The 19172-nt window shown below is 42.0% G+C and overlaps 4 protein-coding genes across 12 annotated transcripts in view; 2 read left to right on the top strand and 2 right to left on the bottom strand.

Annotated features, from left to right (window-relative positions):
• Positions 1-5893, top strand: part of fryb (furry homolog b (Drosophila)) — a 247848-nt gene extending 241955 nt beyond the window's left edge. For all 9 annotated transcript variants that reach the window (XM_036967913.1, XM_036967909.1, XM_036967914.1 and 6 more), the window contains 3 exons: positions 1040-1150; positions 1760-1983; positions 2340-5893. In XM_036967913.1, coding sequence (XP_036823808.1) covers positions 1040-1150; positions 1760-1983; positions 2340-2598 — 594 coding nt within the window. In that variant the 3' untranslated portion in view covers positions 2599-5893. The remainder of the gene's footprint in view (positions 1-1039; positions 1151-1759; positions 1984-2339) is intronic.
• A 100-nt stretch (positions 5894-5993) lies between these two features.
• zar1l (zygote arrest 1-like) lies at positions 5994-8400 on the bottom strand. The gene is made up of 4 exons (XM_021591632.2): positions 7668-8400; positions 7339-7431; positions 7037-7111; positions 5994-6809 (listed from the first exon to the last, which is right to left on the bottom strand). Exons 1-4 carry the CDS (start codon positions 8337-8339, stop codon positions 6666-6668), a joined length of 984 nt encoding a protein of 327 aa, XP_021447307.1. The 5' UTR covers positions 8340-8400; the 3' UTR covers positions 5994-6665.
• A 1284-nt stretch (positions 8401-9684) lies between these two features.
• Positions 9685-12565, top strand: LOC110509389 (NEDD4-binding protein 2-like 1). Its single transcript, XM_021590285.2, has 5 exons — positions 9685-9800; positions 11107-11234; positions 11348-11436; positions 12030-12100; positions 12293-12565. Exons 1-5 carry the CDS (start codon positions 9712-9714, stop codon positions 12435-12437), a joined length of 522 nt encoding a protein of 173 aa, XP_021445960.2. The 5' UTR covers positions 9685-9711; the 3' UTR covers positions 12438-12565.
• Positions 12566-18361: 5796 nt separating this feature from the next.
• Positions 18362-18937, bottom strand: LOC110509459 (keratin-associated protein 21-1-like). Its single transcript, XM_021590345.2, has one exon. It carries the CDS (start codon positions 18935-18937, stop codon positions 18362-18364), a length of 576 nt encoding a protein of 191 aa, XP_021446020.2.
• Positions 18938-19172: the final 235 nt, after the last annotated feature.

Here is a 19172-nt window from a genome sequence, read left to right as displayed (position 1 = left end):
ATAGGATCTACTATGATTTAATAGGATCTACTATGATCTACTATTATTTAATATGATCTACTATGATGTAATAGGATCTACTATGATCTACTATGATTTAATATGATCCACTATGATTTAATAGGATCTACTATGATCTACTATGATTTAATATGATCTACGATGATTTAATAGGATCTACTATTATCTACTTTAATTTAATATGATCTACTATGATTTATTATGATCTACTATGATTTAATAGGATCTACTATTATCTACTTTAATTTAATATGATCTACTATGATTTAATATGATCTACTATTATTTACTATGATCTACTATGATTTAATATGATCTACTATTATTTAATATGACCTACTATTATTTAATAGGATCTACTATTATCTACTTTAATTTAATATGATCTACTATGATTTAATAGGATCTACTATTATTTAATATGATCTACTATTATTTACTATGATCTACTATGATTTAATATGATCTACTATTATTTAATATGACCTACTATTATTTAATAGGATCTACTATGATTTAATAGGATCTACTATTATCTACTATGATTTAATAGGATCTACTATGATCTACTATTATTTAATAGGATCTACTATGATCTACTATTATTTAATATGATCTACAATGATCTACTATGATCTACTATGATTTAATAGGATCTACTATTATTTAATATGACCTACTATTATTTAATAGGATCTACTATGATCTACTATTATTTAATATGACCTACTATTATTTAATAGGATCTACTATGATCTACTATTATTTAATATGATCTACTATGATCTACTATGATCTACTATGATTTAATAGGATCTACTATTATTTAATATGATCTACTATGTTTTCTCACTTCACCCTTTAGTGTTCCTTTTCAGTAACTGCTGATTCTACTGCGGCCAATATAACCAACACAACAATACAATGTATGAATTGATTTAGATGGCTCAGGTTGAGGATTGTATGTGTGTCCTGTACTGTACTGTACTGTATAAATCCGTCCTCTCTCTCCTCTCAGCAACTGGAGCTGTGTCAGCGTCTCTACAAGCTTCACTTCCAGCTGCTCCTCCTCTTCCAGTCCTACTGCAAGCTGATTGGACAGGTCCATGCTGTCAGCGCTGTGCCTGAGGTAAGAGAAGGACTGCGATTGGATGCTTCAGAAGCGACCTAGAGACAATTCTATAAACAGACAAACACACACTCAATGTATTTTGTTAGTCAGCTTTGTTAGCTGTTGTGTACCTGTTGAAGATGAATCAAGAGATTATTTTAGCTTTTTTTTTTCATTTCTTCCTCTCTTTACGTTGATCCGTTGATTTGTTTTCACAAAAGTCATATATATGGGCACACACTCATCTCCCTCTCTCTCCCTCCCTCTCTCTACACGTCCCCCCTCCCTCTCCCATCTGTCTCTCCCTCCCTCTCGCCCCCTCTCTACCCCTTCCCTTACTCTCCCCTCCCTCCATCTCTCCCTGCCTCCCTTCCTCTCTCTCCCTGCCTCCCTCCCTCTCTCTCCATCTCTCTCCACCTCTCCATCTCGCTCCCATTCTCCCTCCACCTCTCCATCCCCCCTCTCCCTTCCTCTCTCCCTCCCTCTCTCTCCCTCCCTCCCTCCCTCCACCTCCCTCCACCCCTCCCTCCCCCTCTCCCTTCCTCTCTCCCTCCCTCTCTCCCTTCCTCTCTCCCTCCATCCCTCATCCCTCCCTCCCCCCTCTCCCTTCCTCTCTCCCCTCTGTAGCTGCTTAACATGTCTCGAGAGCTGAGTGACCTAAAGACCAGTCTAAGAGCAGCAGAGGCAGCGGTGGCTAGCAACCTGGAACACACACACCTGGCCCACACCCAGACCCAGGCCTCTGCCGCCCTGCCCAACTTCAGCTCCCCCGAGGCAGCCATACAGGCCATCCTGGAGTGCCTCAACAACCAGGAGTTCAGCAAGGCCATACGCTACATCCACGAGTGCAGGTGAGATACAAAACAAGCATGCATAGACACACACACACATTCTCACACACACACACACACACACACACACACAGACATTCACACACACACACACACACATTCTCACACACACACACAAACAGTCACACACACACACACACAAACAGTCACACACAGACATTCACACACACATTCAGACACACATTCACACACACACACACACTATTTTGTTATGTTGCTGAGAATAAAAACTCTGTCCTCATCAGTGGTGTAAAGACAGACTGAGAAAGATCACAAAACTTTTACAATACTCATTTTGATCACTGATCCTTTTCTCTCTTCCTCTACCCCCCCCCCCCCCCCCCCCCCCCTTCCAGGAGGCTGTGGCCTAACGGTGTGTTTGGCGGTGGGTCAGAGAGCGAGGTGCAGACCCTCCTCAATGTCTATTTCCGACACCAGACCCTGGGCCAGACGGGGACCATCGCCCTGGTTGGGTCACGCCAAGACCTCAGCCTTATCTGTTCCAAGCTGCTGGAGCTCAACGGGGAGATCCGGGACATGATCCGTCGCGCTCAGGGATACCGGGTGGTCAACACCTACCTCCCCGACTCCTCTGCCTCAGGGACAAGCCTCTGACAGCAGCACAGGAGCCCCCCTCGTACCCCTCATGCACCCTTATTAGCCTTGACCCGACAAACCTCATCCTCCCCGTCACCCCTACTGCCCCTGATCCCATCGCAGATGGTGCTGTTACCCCCGACCATAACACCACTACCACCATCTCTACTGCCCCAAACCCAGCCTCACTTCTGGCCTCTCCCTCCAACTCAACCATAGACTTGTCTCTGCCCTTACTCATAGACTTCTACTGGCCTCCCCCAGACCTCTCCAGACCCCACTGTGAGTGCACAAACATACATCAGGCCTCTCACACGCACTCGTTACAGTGCATTCCAAACCTCAGCCCTAACACACACACTCCACTCAATCCAGGTAACACATTGCCCGACCTTACGCACACACACACATGTCCTGCTATCCCACCTCGTGGACCACACCTCCCGTACTCCCCTTACACACATCCAGAACCAGTCTTAGACACACAAGGTCTGGTCCCTCTCCTTCCTCCTCTTCCTCCTGACCCAGCCCAAGGTGCAGAGGCGGGGTGGGGGTGCTGCTGCGCCATCGGAGGGGGTGGTACACCCCTGTCCCGTTACCTGGTGAAGGTGGGTCACACCGCCTGGCCCCTACTCAGAGTGGGGGGGCTCCTGAACCCTAAACAACCCTCGGGTGTTCACACCTGAGGGTCAATATACCTGATAGACTCACCTGATGATGCTGGTCATACCTGATGATGCTGGCCACACCTGAAGATTTCAACCACACCTGATGATTCTGAACACACCTGATGCTGACCACACCTGATGATGCTGGCCACACTTGATGCTGACTGTACCTGAAGATCTCAACCACACCTGATGATGCTGGCCACACCTGAAGATCTCAACCACTCCTGATGATGCTGGCCACACCTGATGATGCTGACCACACCTGATGATGCTGACCACACCTGATGATGCTGGCCACACCTGAAGATCTCAACCACTCCTGATGATGCTGGCCACACCTGATGATGCTGGCCACACCTGAAGATCTCAACCACTCCTGATGATGCTGGCCACACCTGAAGATCTTAACCACACCTGATGATGCTGGCCACACCTGACGATCTCAACCACCGCTGATGATGCTGGCCACACCTGACGATCTCAACCACTCCTGATGATGCTGGCCACACCTGAAGATCTCAACCACTCCTGATGATGCTGGCCACACCTGAAGATCTTAACCACTCCTGATGATGCTGGCCACACCTGAAGATCTCAACCACTCCTGATGATGCTGGCCACACCTGAAGATCTTAACCACTCCTGATGATGCTGGCCACACCTGAAGATCTCAACCACTCCTGATGTTGCTGGCCACACCTGAAGATCTCAACCACTCCTGATGATGCTGGCCACACCTGAAGATCTCAACCACTGCTGATGATGCTGGCCACACCTGAAGATCTCAACCACTCCTGATGATGCTGGCCACACCTGAAGATCTCAACCACTCCTGATGATGCTGGCCACACCTGAAGATCTCAACCACACCTGTGGATTAAAAGACCTAAGTCCCCGAGAGAGACCAAAGGACATATGTGAAACACCTGATGATTTACCTGACCTGATATCAGATTCAACCTGTGAATGAAAATACCTGATCTCAGTGAAACCTTAGGATGGGGGAAGTATCTACCTGTTACCACCAGGTAACATGGGGATCCACTACCTGACGCCTCACCTGTGGGTGAATGTCCCAGAGTCATAGCTTCTATTGCACTAACATGGACTTCTGAGAGGAGAGGAGGAGCCGTTACTACTGAGAGAGACATTCAATCATGCTGTTTATCTGTGAGAGAGAGATAGAGGCCAAGGACTGGAAGGTTGTATATCTCTCACCATGTGTGTGTATCTACTGTTGAAAGAGTTTCTTTAGGGGAAAATGTGCACTGCTTGACCTAGAGGAATGCTGTATTCTAGAATCCACAGCCTCTACTTAGCATCGGTTACCCGGACGATGTTTAGTTCTACAACAGAAGTGGGCATTCACGATGAAGACTGTTAGGATCCGTCTGCATCGCTGCCCCTCCACATGGAGCAGCATCGTGTGAAGAGACAGGACACAGACTAGTATTCAGTTGTTTAATCTTGTTGCCTGGTTTTCTGAACCTGAATGCTTCTCGTGTATTAGTGAACCAGCTCCTCAAGACCACTGTAAGACTAGCCTACCTTAGACGATTATATTGATTAGTATGTACACACTGGCTATACGGTGTAGCATATTGTGGGTCTACGTATACACACGCCATTTGTTACCGTGACCATCCTATATTGTGATGTGTAACTGACATGGGGAGGGGGGGAAGAGTACAGCTGTACACACACTAAATACTCCGTCACATGGACGTGTGCTGACATCCACTGGTTTAAATGTTAACTAAACATGAGCTGCTGGGCCCTGTTCCAATACTTTAAATCCTTAACTTCCATCTTGCCTTGAAGGAATCACTGACCAGGGTGGTTAAGGTTCAAATACTAGTAAGGTCTGATCAGTGGCCAAGGAAGGATGCATTTAAGTATTGGAACAGGGCCAGACACTTCCTGTGATGGTCAGTCACTTGTGATTCCTTTCCACACGAGTTCAGTCTAGTCTTGTCTATACCCGATTAAGCTCTATCCTATTCCTGACCAGCTTTATAGATTTTCCCCCACGTTCCTTCAATTCAAACTGATTTAACTGCCATGCATGTGTATATTGTAACGGACGACATGTATTCAGAAGATTCATATTTTATCTGATAGATGCGTTTGTGTGCGAGAGAAAGTGTGCGTCAAGAGAAAAGCACATTTTTAAAGCGTTGTAGAGGAAGACAGTTTTCACTTTGTAAATAGTTTTACAGCTTTGTGAAGTCATTGAGTTGATGCCATGTCTCAAAATAAAGACCTCAAAATGTTTGCCCTTTCGGGTCACTTCTGTTGATAGGAATCAAAAGTCGTACAGCTCAGTTGTGTTCTCGTTGCCCTGTTAAAGGAATCCCCAAACAGTTACATTACACCAGTGGATGAGCTGGTTCATGAACACCTCAAAACAAGCAGAGTGCATTGGATGAGCTGGTTCATGAACACCTCAAAACAAGCAGAGTGCATTGGATGAGCTGGTTCATGAACACCTCAAAACAAGCAGAGTGCATTGGATGAGCTGGTTCATGAACACCTCAAAACAAGCAGAATGCATTGGATGAGCTGGTTCATGAACACCTCAAAACAAGCAGAATGCATTGGATGAGCTGGTTCATGAACACCTCAAAACAAGCAGAATGCATTGGATGAGCTGGTTCATGAACACCTCAAAACAAGCAGAATGCATTGGATGAGCTGGTTCATGAACACCTCAAAACAAGTAAATCCATGAAAAAGAACAGGTTAATGCTGCAATAAATTTATTTAATATTTACAAAAAAAGTTGAGTCACTCAGTTGATCACGGTGGAAAGAGTATAAAAGTTATGAGGCAGACTATTTAAGACGTGGACAGGATCTTGGCAGGTAAGAAACAAGTTGACCACTGCACCTCCCTAACAACCGTGGATAGGATCGGAGGAAGGTTGACCTGATCCTAGATATGTGGTTAAGGTCAACTACCTCTGTGGCATAGTGTTGTTTAGCCTGTCATGTGGGAAGGCTCAGAGTAGGATACTGTGGCTCTAGATACTGGTATAAAGTCAGGTTGTGCATCCCACCAAGGGCAGTAAGTTTAGGATTGGCAGTTCCCTAATCAGATCCTAGATCTGTGCTTACGGCAATGCGTCACAATCCTGGGCACCCAAAGGGGGTGCACATGTATTGTTTGCCCTAGCTCTAACATCCAATTAAATTCATCAACTCAAGTATATTCATCGAGTCAGGTGTTAAAGCAAAGGGAAAAAACATGCACCCCTTTTAAGTCCAGGATTAGAAAACTGGTTTTTACATCCATCTTCCACTAACCACTGATCTAAATTCAGATATGTCAACCAAAAAGTTATGGATGTTTGGGTGATGGGCCTCAATCTGATCCTAGATCTGTAGTTAGGTCTGTAGCAGGGATGGTTTAAGTTCAGACAATGTATTTGTAGCTATAGGTAGTGTCACAGGAAATCCTCTTTCCCCGGCAGCGGCCACACAGGTCCTGTCTATGAGGTCTCTTCATGTCAATGTGCCTCTCCTTCTGCTCACAGCAGCACCGGGTCTGGGAACACACCTGAGAGACAGGAGAATAATTACAGCAACATTGACCCCTGCTGGTGAAGAGGGGTAGACATGTCAGTTCCCCTGTAGGTTGTGTATCCATAACATAAGACAATGACAGTAAAGCTACATAATCTAGAAAGTCCCCCCCTTGTTTTAATGCATGACCTCAGAGGCTAAAGGGAAATAGGCACCATGCAGAGCACCTGCTGTGTCCCCCCCCCCCCCCACACCTCTCACCTTGCACTGGATAGACTCCACTCTGTAGGGGTTAAATCCATTCTGGCACTTACGACAGAGCTGCTTGAAGTACACCTGAGTTCACAGAGGGGGTGATGAGACGACCATGTTAACGAGGAAACAAGTCATTCATTAAATGTAATAAATATTTGAAGGACAGTCCAGAAAAGGCAGAGTGTATAGTGTTACTGTCTACTCATGTTCCTCAGAGCAAAACAAAAGCAAAGCACATGAAGGCTTATTGACCAGAACTTATTGATCAGAATTTTTCCGTTGGCAGAGACACAGTGACTGATCGTTACCTTACTAGTTCCAGAGATGCACCACACATAGGCACTCTCCCAACGGACGTTACACTGGCTGCAGTGGAAAAATCCGTACTTCTGCTCCAGAAACTAGACGAAACAAGTGAATCATTCAAATCGAAAGTTCTAAATATCCAACATCCTATACAAGATGGCTGGCATTTCAAATAGAAGCGAATTATAAAAGAGAAAAGGCATATTGGTGGCAAATTGGACGCATTGCAGATAACACTACAAAATATAAGGTATTCCTCAATTCATGTTTCAGAATCGATTACATTCTGAATTCGTATTCTCCCATAGTATAAACCCCGGGAACGACTGACCTGAAAGTTGAACCCTTTGGGCGGCTGGTGTAGGGGTTTCCTGACAACCTCACGCGGGATATCCGGTCTAACCTGGTCCTCCGTTTTCTGCTCGGTAACGTCGGCCTCGCCATCCTCATCACTAGCCCCGTTGCCGCCACCTTCTCCCTCACAGCACACGCTGTCATCCTGCGCGTTCACCGGCAGCGCGAAGAACCGGCGATCAAACACCGGAGAGTAGATGGCGAGGGGTCGCGAGAAGCGCACGTTGTTTACCGGAGTGCTCGGCAACGCTTTCGGGTCCAGAGAAGAAGCCGCGGAGGGACTCTGCTGGCACTTCACAGGCGACTTCGAAAATACCGGAAATTTCCTCTCCCGGTAGAACAGCGTCTTGGGTCCGAGGGAGCACTGGACCATCGCGTCGACCTGGGCGTTGACCTGAACCCCGAACTCCTTGGTGTTTGCCTTCCGGAGACGAGGGGTAAGGTTGGGATTCACCTGAGACAGGATGGCCTTCAGCTGGGCCCGTTTACATACGTCAAGGTAGTCCAGCGCTTCGGGAGGCACGTAGATGCTCCCCTTACCCCAGGTGTGAGGCTTGAACTTCGGGTTGCCGTGGAGGATAGGAGCCATCATGGTACCGCAGCCCGGATAGCCATTAAAGTTGTATGGAGAAAACATAAACCCCTCCATCGTGTATAGAAGACAAGGTGAGCCTGCTGTGGTTTAAATGTGCACGTCCGCCCTCCAGTCAAGACGTTACCCACAGCGCTAATTGGGCCCGACCTATTGGATGATTAACCGGTCAAGTGAGGACAGGTGTGTGCACTGGGAACCGCGCTTAGAGAGGGGACACTCAGGCTGTCTGAATATTTCCAGTGTATCCTCCCTTTAGTCCTTGCTTACTTCCCTCAGCCCTTCTTACCTTCCATTCGCACTCTCTTATTTCCTTTTTTTCCTTCCATCCATTCATACATTTTGTTATTTTTCCTTTCCTTCATTTTTTAAAATATATATATTTTTTAAATACCTTTATTTAACTAGGCAAGTCAGTTAAGAACGCATTCTTATTTTCAATGACGGCCTAGGAACAGTGGGTTAACTGCCTGTTCAGGAGCAGAACGACAGATTATTCGGGACAAGTAAAGATCTAATGTTCATGTTTTCAATATGTAGTGGAAAATGACATCTACTTCTAACTCAGACCATGAACGCTAGTGATGGGTCGTTCGCGAATGAACGGCTCTTTTTTGAGCGGATCTTTTTGGTGAACGTCGGGAGCCGAATCCCATCGGTGAAAGAGCCGTTCATTTGGCTTCCCGATTTGCATACTGCTACTATCGTTTTTTGAGCTCAAAACAAGGTTTTTCTGTAGATATGTAAAACAAATCATTATCTAAAGAGTGGTGTGTCCTCACTGAAGAAACAACAATAAATCATCTGGTCCACGTGAATTTGTTTCAGTGAATAAAAAAATCAAGACATTGTTTTGCAGGCCATCTAATACTTTGTCCAGGTAAACATGTATTTGAATGCAAATTTCACTATGACATACTGGTAACCTACCTATTTGGGATTTACATGGGAGATGTGCAATTTGTCATGTTCTATGTCTATTTTTAAACATTTTCAACGAAGAGTCGTTTGGGAGCCAAATGAGCCGGATCCTTTACGGGTACGGAGCCAAATGAGCCGGCTCACCGAAATAATCGGAATGCCCGTCACTAGTGAACTATGGCAGAATTTCATTAGTCTAAAGAAGCTTCCCCTCCTTCTGTTTCCTTTCCTTAATCTGCACTGGTCTGAAACCATTTCATTAAAATGACAAGTAGCTATTTAATAGCACCTAATCATACGAAATACAGACGGGCTATACAATACTTACTTGCGTGTAATTAGCATCGACATTAGACTGATATGAATCCAGAACGGTTATGGGGGTTTGGTTTCACTTATTTTGTTGGTTTCAGTTCTTGGGCGGGAGGGCGTGTCTTGTAAACAGAGTACAGCTGCCGTTGTGCTGTGTACTGTAGTTGGTGATGAAGCAGTCTGAAGTAAAAGACAAATGGCAAGAGGGAGAAGACAAAATCGATACATGAAGAAACTGTTCATCCTTCGAGGTTTGCCAGGAGTTGGAAAGACAACGATGGCAGAGTAAGCTAATCAATCCAAACTATTGGGAGCCTGCCTTATCCCAAGTCTTTTTTGTCAAAATATGTATTGCTTTGAGATCGTGGTTTCATTTTCTGAAGTATCACCTAAACACTTTTTTAATATTGATAATATTGAAGATTGTGGCTTCTATCAATGTAATTGTCTGCATCATTTCCAATCCCCCATATACATTTTGTTGTTTAATAAACAGTACCAGTCAAACGTTTGGACACACCTACTCATTCCTGTGGTTTTTCTTTATTTGTATTATTTTATACATTGTATAATAATAGTGAAGGCATCAAAACTATGAAATAACACATATGGAATCAAGTAGTAACCAAAAAAGTGTTTAACAAATGTAAATATATTTTATATTTGAGATTCTTCAAGTAGCCACCCTTTGCCTTGATGACAGCTTTGCACACTCTTGGCATTCTCTCAACCAGCTTAATGAGGTAGTCACCTGGAATTCATTTAAACTAATAGGTATGTCTTGTTAGCTGTGGAATTTCTTTCCTTCGTGATGCGTTTGAGCAAATCAGTTGTGTTGTGACAAGGTAAGGGTGGTATACAAAATATTGCCCTATTTGGTAAAAGACCAAGTCCATATTATGGCAAGAATAGCTCAAATAAGCAAAGAGAAAAGACGGTCCATCATTACTTTAAGACATGAAGGTCAGTCAATCTGGAAAATGTTCTTCAAGTGCAGTCTCAAAAACCATCAAGCGTTATGATGAAACTGGTTCTCATGAGGACCGCCACAAGAAAGGAAGACCCAGAGTTACCTCTGCTGCAGAGGATATGTTCATTAGAGTTACTAGCCTCAGATTGCAGCCCAAATAAATGTTTCACGGAGTTCAAGTAACAGACACGTTTTAACAACAACTGTTCAGAGTAGACTGTGTGAATCAGGCATTCATGGTCGAATTGCTGCAACGAAACCACTACTAAAGGACACCAATAAGAAGAAGAGACTTGCTTGGGCCAAGAAACATGAGTAATGGAAATCTGTCCTTTGGTCTGATGAGTCCAAATTTGCGATTTTGGGTATCAACCACCGTGTCTTTGTAAGACACAGAGTAGATTAATAGATGATCTCTGCATGTGTGGTTCCCACAAAGCATGGAGGAGGAGGTGGTACTGTGGGGGGGGGGGGGGGGGGGGGGGTGCTGGTGACACTGTCCGTGATTTATTTAGAATTCAAGGCACACTTAACCAGGATGGTTGTAATTTTGAATAGACTGAAAGAGTTTATTTGAAATATATAAATATGTAATGATATGACTTCCTTTTTGCTTTCCAGAAAACTCTGGGACAAACATGCAAGACTTGGACTGAAAGGAGAAATTTTCTCCGCTGACAGGTACCATGAAAGAACCAACTACACCAAAGGAAACTTTCAACGCAGCCATCAGCAGAATAGAGAGGATGGTGTGTATTGTGGTGGCTGTGGGGCAAAAGCAGAAACTAGCTGCTCATCATGTCATTACACACACATCGTTTGTTCTTCTTTAAAGTACTGGTACTCTGGCTTGTGTTGACAGTTTTTAAAGCCATGAACAGAGGTGTGGATCCGATCATCGTTGACAACACAAACATTTCTCTTTGGGAGATGTGGCCCTATATCCACATGGTGAGGACGTGTGTGTACGTGTGTGTGTGTGTGTGTGTGTGTGTGTGTGTGTGTGTGTGTGTGTGTGTGCGTGCGTGCGTGCGTGCGTGTGTGTGTGTGTGTGTGTGTGTGTGTGTGTGTGTGTGTGTACGTGTGTGTGTGTGTGTGTGTGTGTGTGTGTGCGTGCGTGCGTGCGTGTGTGTGTGTGTGTGTGTGTGTGTGCGTGCGTGCGTGCGTGCGTGTGTGTGTGTCTGTTTGAAATGCGTATGATTTCTAGTTTAGTTAGTCCCAGCTACCAGGCATTGCAGAGACATTTCAATGTTATTTTTGTAACGTTCCACTTATTTGCTAGTCATTGTCACATCCTTTGTACTTGTGAACCTAAACGGCATCTGACTAACTACAAGACTGGTTGAAGCTGGTTTCCAGATGACTTCCTACTAGGTGGTGCTAGCGGCAGAGTCAGATAGTTTCCTCTTGGTTAGACATGTTGTTGATAAATCTGACATTTTATTCTACTTTTTACAATGTTATTAATATACCAATTGGTCTTCTGACAGACAGACGGACAGATTAAACAGACTCATGTCATAATAAAATATTATTTCTCTCAGGGGATTGGACAGAAGAACTATTACATCAGAATGATGGAACTGCCTAAAATCTCCATCAACAAGCTGTACAGGTCAGAAACAACCTCTTCCTTTTAACAGTCTACATTCTCACAGTGTACACACAGTACATGTGCATTGGGGTAAGATTGTATACTTGTTTACCAGTTTTACAGCCGTCAATAGATTGTTATTACTTATCTATAAGTTATACATTGGTTGTCAATTCAATGATTACAAAAAAAAACTGTGTTATCTCCCTATAGACGGTGTCGTGGTAAAATCCCCAAACGTAAGTTCAGGTCCTTTGAGGTTCGCTGGAAAAAAGCTGACAGCATCTGGCATGTACTTAACGACGGCTACTCCAAAAAACGCTGGAAGAGAAGCAAAGAGGAATGGAACGTCCAGTGATGAAGACATGCTGGTCTTCTCCCCACCCCAAAGTCTCCAAAATACGGAACAAATTCACCGGGGTGGCAGGGTAGCCTAGTGGTTAGAGCGTTGGACTAGTAACCGGAAGGTTGCAAGTTCAAACCCCCGAGCTTAACAGGCAGTTAACCCACTGTTCCTAGGCCGTCATTGAAAATAAGAATGTGTTCTTAACTGACTTGCCTAGTTAAATAAAGGTAAAATAAAAAAAGAAAACGTACAGTATTATTATAGAGCCCTTATTGCATGGAACTTCCTTCCATCTCATATTGCTCAAATAAACAGCAAACCTGGTTTCAAAAAACAGTTAAAGCAACACTTCTCGGCACAACGCCGAGAGGTATTTGACCTAGATAGTTTGTGTGTATGCATTGATATGTAGGCCACGTGTGCCTTTAAAAAAAATGTCTGTCCTTGAGCTGTTCTTGTCTAATGATGTTCTGTATTATGTAATTCTGTATTATGTCATTCTATATGATGTCATTCTGTATGATGTCATTCTGTATTATGTCATTCTGTATTATGTCATTCTATATTATGTCATTCTGTATGATGTCATTCTGTATGATGTCATTCTGTATTATGTAATTCTGTATTATGTCATTCTGTATGATGTCATTCTGTATGATGTCATTCTGTATGATGTCATTCTATATTATGTCATTCTGTATTATGTCATTCTATATTATGTCATTCTGTATTATGTCATTCTATATTATGTCATTCTATATTATGTCATTCTGTATTATGTCATTCTGTATGATGTCATTCTGTATTATGTCATTCTATATTATGTCATTCTGTATTATGTCATTCTATATTATGTCATTCTATATTATGTCATTCTGTATTATGTCATTCTATATTATGTCATTCTGTATTATGTCATTCTATATTATGTCATTCTATATTATGTCATTCTGTATTATGTCATTCTATATTATGTCATTCTGTATTATGTCATTCTATATTATGTCATTCTATATTATGTCATTCTGTATTATGTCATTCTATATTATGTCATTCTATATTATGTCATTCTGTATTATGTCATTCTATATTATGTCATTCTGTATTATGTCATTCTATATTATGTCATTCTGTATTATGTCCTTCTATATTATGTCATTCTGTATTATGTCATTGTATTATGTCATTCTGTATTATGTCATTCTATATTATGTCATTCTGTATTATGTCCTTCTATATTATGTCATTCTGTATGATGTCATTCTATATTATGTCATTCTATATTATGTCATTCTGTATTATGTCATTCTGTATTATGTAATTCTGTATTATGTCATTCTATATTATGTCATTCTGTATTATGTCATTCTGTATTATGTCATTCTATATTATGTCATTCTGTATGATGTCATTCTATATTATGTCATTCTATATTATGTCATTCTGTATTATGTCATTCTGTATTATGTCATTCTGTATTATGTCATTCTATATTATGTCATTCTGTATGATGTCATTCTATATTATGTCATTCTATATTATGTCATTCTGTATTATGGTACATGTTCTGTGTGGAACCCCAGGAAGAGTAGCTGCTGCTTTAACAACAGCTAATGGGGATCCTTGTCTTTCTTGCACTGACTCTGCTAAATGACCCAAATGATGACATAGCCTGGTCCCATCTGTTGCTGTCTCGCCAACTGCTATTGTCATCGGCGTGACAATAGAACCATAGGAGTTGGCAAGAGCACAAACTGATCTGGGACCAGGCTACAGTAGCCTATACAGTACTTAAAAACATACAAATATTTAAATGTATTGTAAAAACTTCTAAGAAATATTTTTAAAGGTATTGAAAAACCATCCCATGGCTTTTTCCAAACACCCCCGGTATATGGTATATACAGATACCTTAAGTTTTTAAATAACGATGGCAACATTATACAGGACAGAAAACGGGGCTGTGATTTTACACACAACAACTCTGTAGAAATACACCTATTAGTCTAAAGTGAGTTAGAGAGTCGAGAGTTTAATGATCAGCCGCTGTCAAAGCCAAAATCAGTATGACATCTAGGCATGTAAAGTATACCTGATTTTCAAAATGTCACATACTATTAAACTTGATATTTTTTTTGCATACACAAACGGGCCTACTATTTAGGAAGCAATTATGGGTATTCGGACACAAGATAATCTCTTCTTTTATAGTGTGCATTGTCCATTTAAGAAAGTAATGACATCATAGCGAGAAAGCATGTGGTTGTGGAATCTGACTTTGTGACTATGGAATCTAGTTAGAAAACAGATGTGAGGCGAGGCAGATTAAGAAGTTAATATGTTTTTGGTGGTATTATATTTGTATTTATTATAGATCCAGATTAGTTCCTGCCAAGGCAAGAGCTATTTTTCCTAGGGACCGGCTAAATTAAAGCAGTCCTAGAATATTTTTAAACATTTACAATGCATTCATAACAGAATTCACAACACACTAAGTGTGTGCCCTGTGGCCCCTTACTCAACTACCACATATCTACAACACAAAATCCATGTGTACGTGTGTGTATAGTTCGTATGTTATTGTGTGTCTGTATGCATGTGTCTGTGTCTATGTTTGTGTTGCTTCACAGTCCGGCTGTTCCACAAGGTGTATTTCTACCTGTTTTTAATGTAATTATACGGCTTGCATCAGTTACCTGACCCATGCCAAATTTTTTCAGTCTCCTGGGGAGGAAAATGTGTTGTCGTGCCCTCTTCACAACTGTCTTGGTGTGTTTGGACCTTGATAGTTTTGTTGGTGATGTTAATGGGGGCCTGTTCAGCCCTCCTTTTCCTATAGTCTAAGATCAGCTCCTTTGTCTTCCTCACATTGAGGGAGAGGTTGTTGTCGTCGAACCACACTGTCAGGTCTCTGACCTCCTCCCCATAGGCTGTCTCATCATTGTCAGTGATTAGGCCTACCACTGTTGTGTCGTCAGCAAACTTAATGATGGTCGTGGGTGAACAGGGTGTACAGGAAGGGACTAAGCACAAAGCTTATCATGAGGTGTTCTACCTCAGGCGAGCAATACCTCAAGACTTCTTTAATATTAAACATTGCACACCAGCAGTTATTGACAAATAGACACACACCCCACCCTTCGTCTTACCAGACGTAGCTGCTCTGTCGTGCCGATACACAGAGAAGCCAGCCAGCTCTATATTATCCGTGTTCTCGTTCAGCCACGTCCTCGGTGAAACATGAGATATGACAGTTTTTAATGTCCTTTTGATAGGATTGTCTTAATCGTTCAGTTTGTTTTCCAATGATTGCACGTTGCCTAATAATATGGAGGAAGAGGTGGTTTACCTACTTGTCTGCAACTTCTTACAAGACCCCGCCCTCCTCCCCCTTTTCCTCCGTATGTTCTTTACGCTAATGACGGGGATTTGGGCCTTGTCTTGACAAAGCATTATATCCTTTGCGTCGGACTCATTAAAGAAAAATCTTTGTCCAGTTCGAGGTGAGTAATCGCTGTTCGGATGTCCAGAAGCTATAAGAGAGGTCATAAGAGACGGTAGCAGCAACATTATGTACAAAATGAGTTACAAACAATGTGAAAAAACAAATAAAATAGCTCAGTTGGTTAGGAGCCTGTAAAACGGCAGCCATCCCCTCCGGCGCCAATCTATACAAGTAGTGATGAAGTCAATCTCTCCTCCACTTTGAGCCAGGAGGGATTGACATGCATATTATTAATGTTAGCTCTCTGTGTACATCCAAGGGCCACCCGTGCTTCCCTGTTGTGAGCCAATTGCAATTTTCCTAAGTCCCTCTTTGTGGCACTTCACCACACAACTGAACAGTAGTCCAGGTGCGACAAAACTAGGACCTGCCTTGTTGATAGTGCTGTTAAGAAGGTAGAGAAGGACTTAATTATAGACAGACCTCCCCCCCATCTAAGCTACTTTTGTATCATTGTATATAATTTTGTTTTTACCATGACAGTTTACAATCCTGTTTAGTCACCTCAACGTGCTCAATTTCCACATTATTTATTACAAGATTTAGTTGAGGTTTAGGGTTTAGTGAACGATTTGTCCCAAATTCAATGCCTGAAGTTTTGGAAATATTTAGGACTAACTTATTCCTTGCCACCCATTCTGAAACTAACTGCAGCTCTTTGTTAAGTGTGTTGCAGTCATTTCAGTCTCTGTAGTAGCTGACGTGTATAGTGTTGAGTCATCCGCATACATAGACACACTATTTTAATTCATAGGCAGTGGCATGTCATTAGTAAAGATTGGAAAAAAAAGTAAGGTGCCTAGACAGCTGCCCTGGGGAATTGCTGATTTTACCTGGACTATGTTGGAGAGGCTTACATTAAAGAACACCCTCTGTGTTCTGTTAGACAGGTAACTCTTTATCCACAATATAGCAGGAGATGTGAAGCCGTCGACTATCGACTATGATCGATAAGGTCGAAAGCCGCACTGAAGTCTAACAAAACAACCCCCACAAATCTTTTTATGATCCTCTCTGCCAATCATCAGTCATTTGTGTAAGTGCTGTACTTGTTGAATGTCCTTCCCTATAAGCATGATGAAAGTTTGTTGTCAATTTGTTTACTGTAAAATAGCATTGTATCTGGTCAAACACAATTTTTTTCAAAACTTTACTAAAGGTTGGTAACTGGCTGATTAGTCGGCTATTTGAGCCAGTAAAGGGGGCTTTACTATTCTTAGGAAGTGGAATGACTTTTGCTTCCCTCCAGCCCTGGGGGCACACACTTTCTAGTAGGCTTAAATTGAAGATATGGCAAACAGGAGTGGCAATATCGTCCGCTATTATCCTCAGTAACTTTCCAACCCAGTTGTCAGACCCCGGTGGCTTGTCATTGTTAATAGACAACAATACATTTTTCACCACTTCCAAACTTACTTTACGGAATTCAAAATTACAATGCTTGTCTTTCAGAATTTGGTCAGATATACTTGGATGGGTCGTGTCAGTGTTTGTTGCTGGCATGTCATGTCTAAGTTTGCCAATGAAAAAAATCATTAAAGAAGTTGGCAACATCAGTCGGTTAAAGGAGATGAAGTGAATTAATAAAGTTTTTGGTGACAATCAGCTTTGAAATCAGCATATTTTGCATTATGCTTTGCAATCAAAGTACTGGGGTAGTGAATTGAGCTAGCTCGCAAATAAGCTAGTAAGCTAGCAAATAAAGTTAGCCTACAATTAAAGCTGAAAGCGACCGGTGTCGTTCGTTGTAAAAGTGTTCTAGTCTGTATGGACATTGTTTTGCGAACCGTAATAAACAGTTTCAACATTTCTACATGCTGTGTTGTATTATTAAAGTGTATTCATTTCTGTGCAGCATGAGTAGGGAGTGCCAATGCAGACCAGACAGTTCTACCAATGAATGAGTAGGTGGAGAAGGCATTTTTGTGTGCTGTGCTGACACAGACTTGATCCTCTCAATCAAGTTAGACACATTTGACAGAAGTACCGAACATAAAAATTATTCTATTACTGAACCTTTTTTCAAATTAATTTATTTACAGTGGCTTGTTACAGTGCAGGATGGTGGAGTGTTGGACGTAAGATCAGAAAGAAGTTTTGGTTTAACAGTTCATTAAAGTAATGTACTGTTAATTAAACAAAAAGTTTCTTTGCAATTTACGATAGCATTCTATACCCTTTTCACAGTAATTTATAGGTAAGTGACTGCCAGTAAGTTAACGAAAAAACAACACAATTTGTTTTACAATGTGGGGTTATGGAAGTGTCAGGGACCGATGGGCAGTAGGGCAATTCTGGCAAATGTTAGCGGTGTTTACACAGGAGGCGCACACCTACTGTCAACTAAGAGTAATTTAATGCTCGAGGCTCCAGAGGCATGCAGAGGCCAAATTGGCCACCGTACCGCATCGTCTCTCAAATGTTGTAACATTTAAAGGGCTCCATATGTGTACCCATCCCCTAGCTGTTGTTCAACGCAGAGTTGTACTGAAGCATAGTTCATTCCATACTTCATGCCATACTTCATTCCATACTTCATGCCATACTTCATTCCATACTTCATTCCATACTTCATGCCATACTTCATTCCATACTTCATTCCATACTTCATTCCATACATCATGCCATACTTCATTCCATAGTTCATGCCATACTTCATTCCATACTTCATTCCATACTTCATTCCATACTTCATTCCATACTTCATGCCATACTTCATTCCATAGTTCATTCCATACTTCATTCCATACTTCATTCCATACTTCATGCCATACTTCATTCCATACTTCATTCCATACTTCATTCCATACTTCATGCCATACTTCATTCCATAGTTCATGCCATACTTCATTCCATACTTCATTCCATACTTCATTCCATACTTCATTCCATACTTCATGCCATACTTCATTCCATACTTCATGCCATACTTCATTCCATAGTTCATGCCATACTTCATTCCATACTTCATTCCATAGTTCATTCCATAGTTCATTCCATAGTTCATTCCATAGGATTTTCATTCCACCACTGTTCTGAACTAATATTATACCAAATGTTTTCAGGTCTATACACAGATCGGTTACATAGCTACACATCCATAGCATTCAGGTATTTTTATCCTCCACTAACTAATCTTACACAATAAGCAATAAAGTGTTAGCTACTGCTACGTTACCTACATTGGCAAATATTTTCCATCTGTAACATTAACGTCACTACAATTTCACAAATTGAAGGAC

The sequence above is a fragment of the Oncorhynchus mykiss genome, chromosome Y (assembly GCF_013265735.2).
Source record: "Oncorhynchus mykiss isolate Arlee chromosome Y, USDA_OmykA_1.1, whole genome shotgun sequence".
Lineage (NCBI taxonomy): Eukaryota > Metazoa > Chordata > Actinopteri > Salmoniformes > Salmonidae > Oncorhynchus > Oncorhynchus mykiss.
This window is presented reverse-complemented; position numbering and strand designations above follow the sequence as displayed.

Coding starts and splice junctions, on each gene's coding strand:
- LOC110509459 (XM_021590345.2), bottom strand. CDS start 18,937: ATGAACTATGGAATGAACTATGGAATGAACTATGGAATGAAGTATGGA.
- LOC110509389 (XM_021590285.2), top strand. CDS start 9,712: ATGGCAAGAGGGAGAAGACAAAATCGATACATGAAGAAACTGTTCATC. Junction 9,801..11,106: donor GGAAAGACAACGATGGCAGA/GTAAGCTAATCA, acceptor TTTGCTTTCCAG/AAAACTCTGGGACAAACATG. Junction 11,437..12,029: donor TGTGGCCCTATATCCACATG/GTGAGGACGTGT, acceptor TATTTCTCTCAG/GGGATTGGACAGAAGAACTA.
- zar1l (XM_021591632.2), bottom strand. CDS start 8,339: ATGGAGGGGTTTATGTTTTCTCCATACAACTTTAATGGCTATCCGGGC. Junction 7,432..7,667: donor CCAAAGGGTTCAACTTTCAG/GTCAGTCGTTCC, acceptor TGTTTCGTCTAG/TTTCTGGAGCAGAAGTACGG. Junction 6,810..7,036: donor TGGAGTCTATCCAGTGCAAG/GTGAGAGGTGTG, acceptor CCTGTCTCTCAG/GTGTGTTCCCAGACCCGGTG.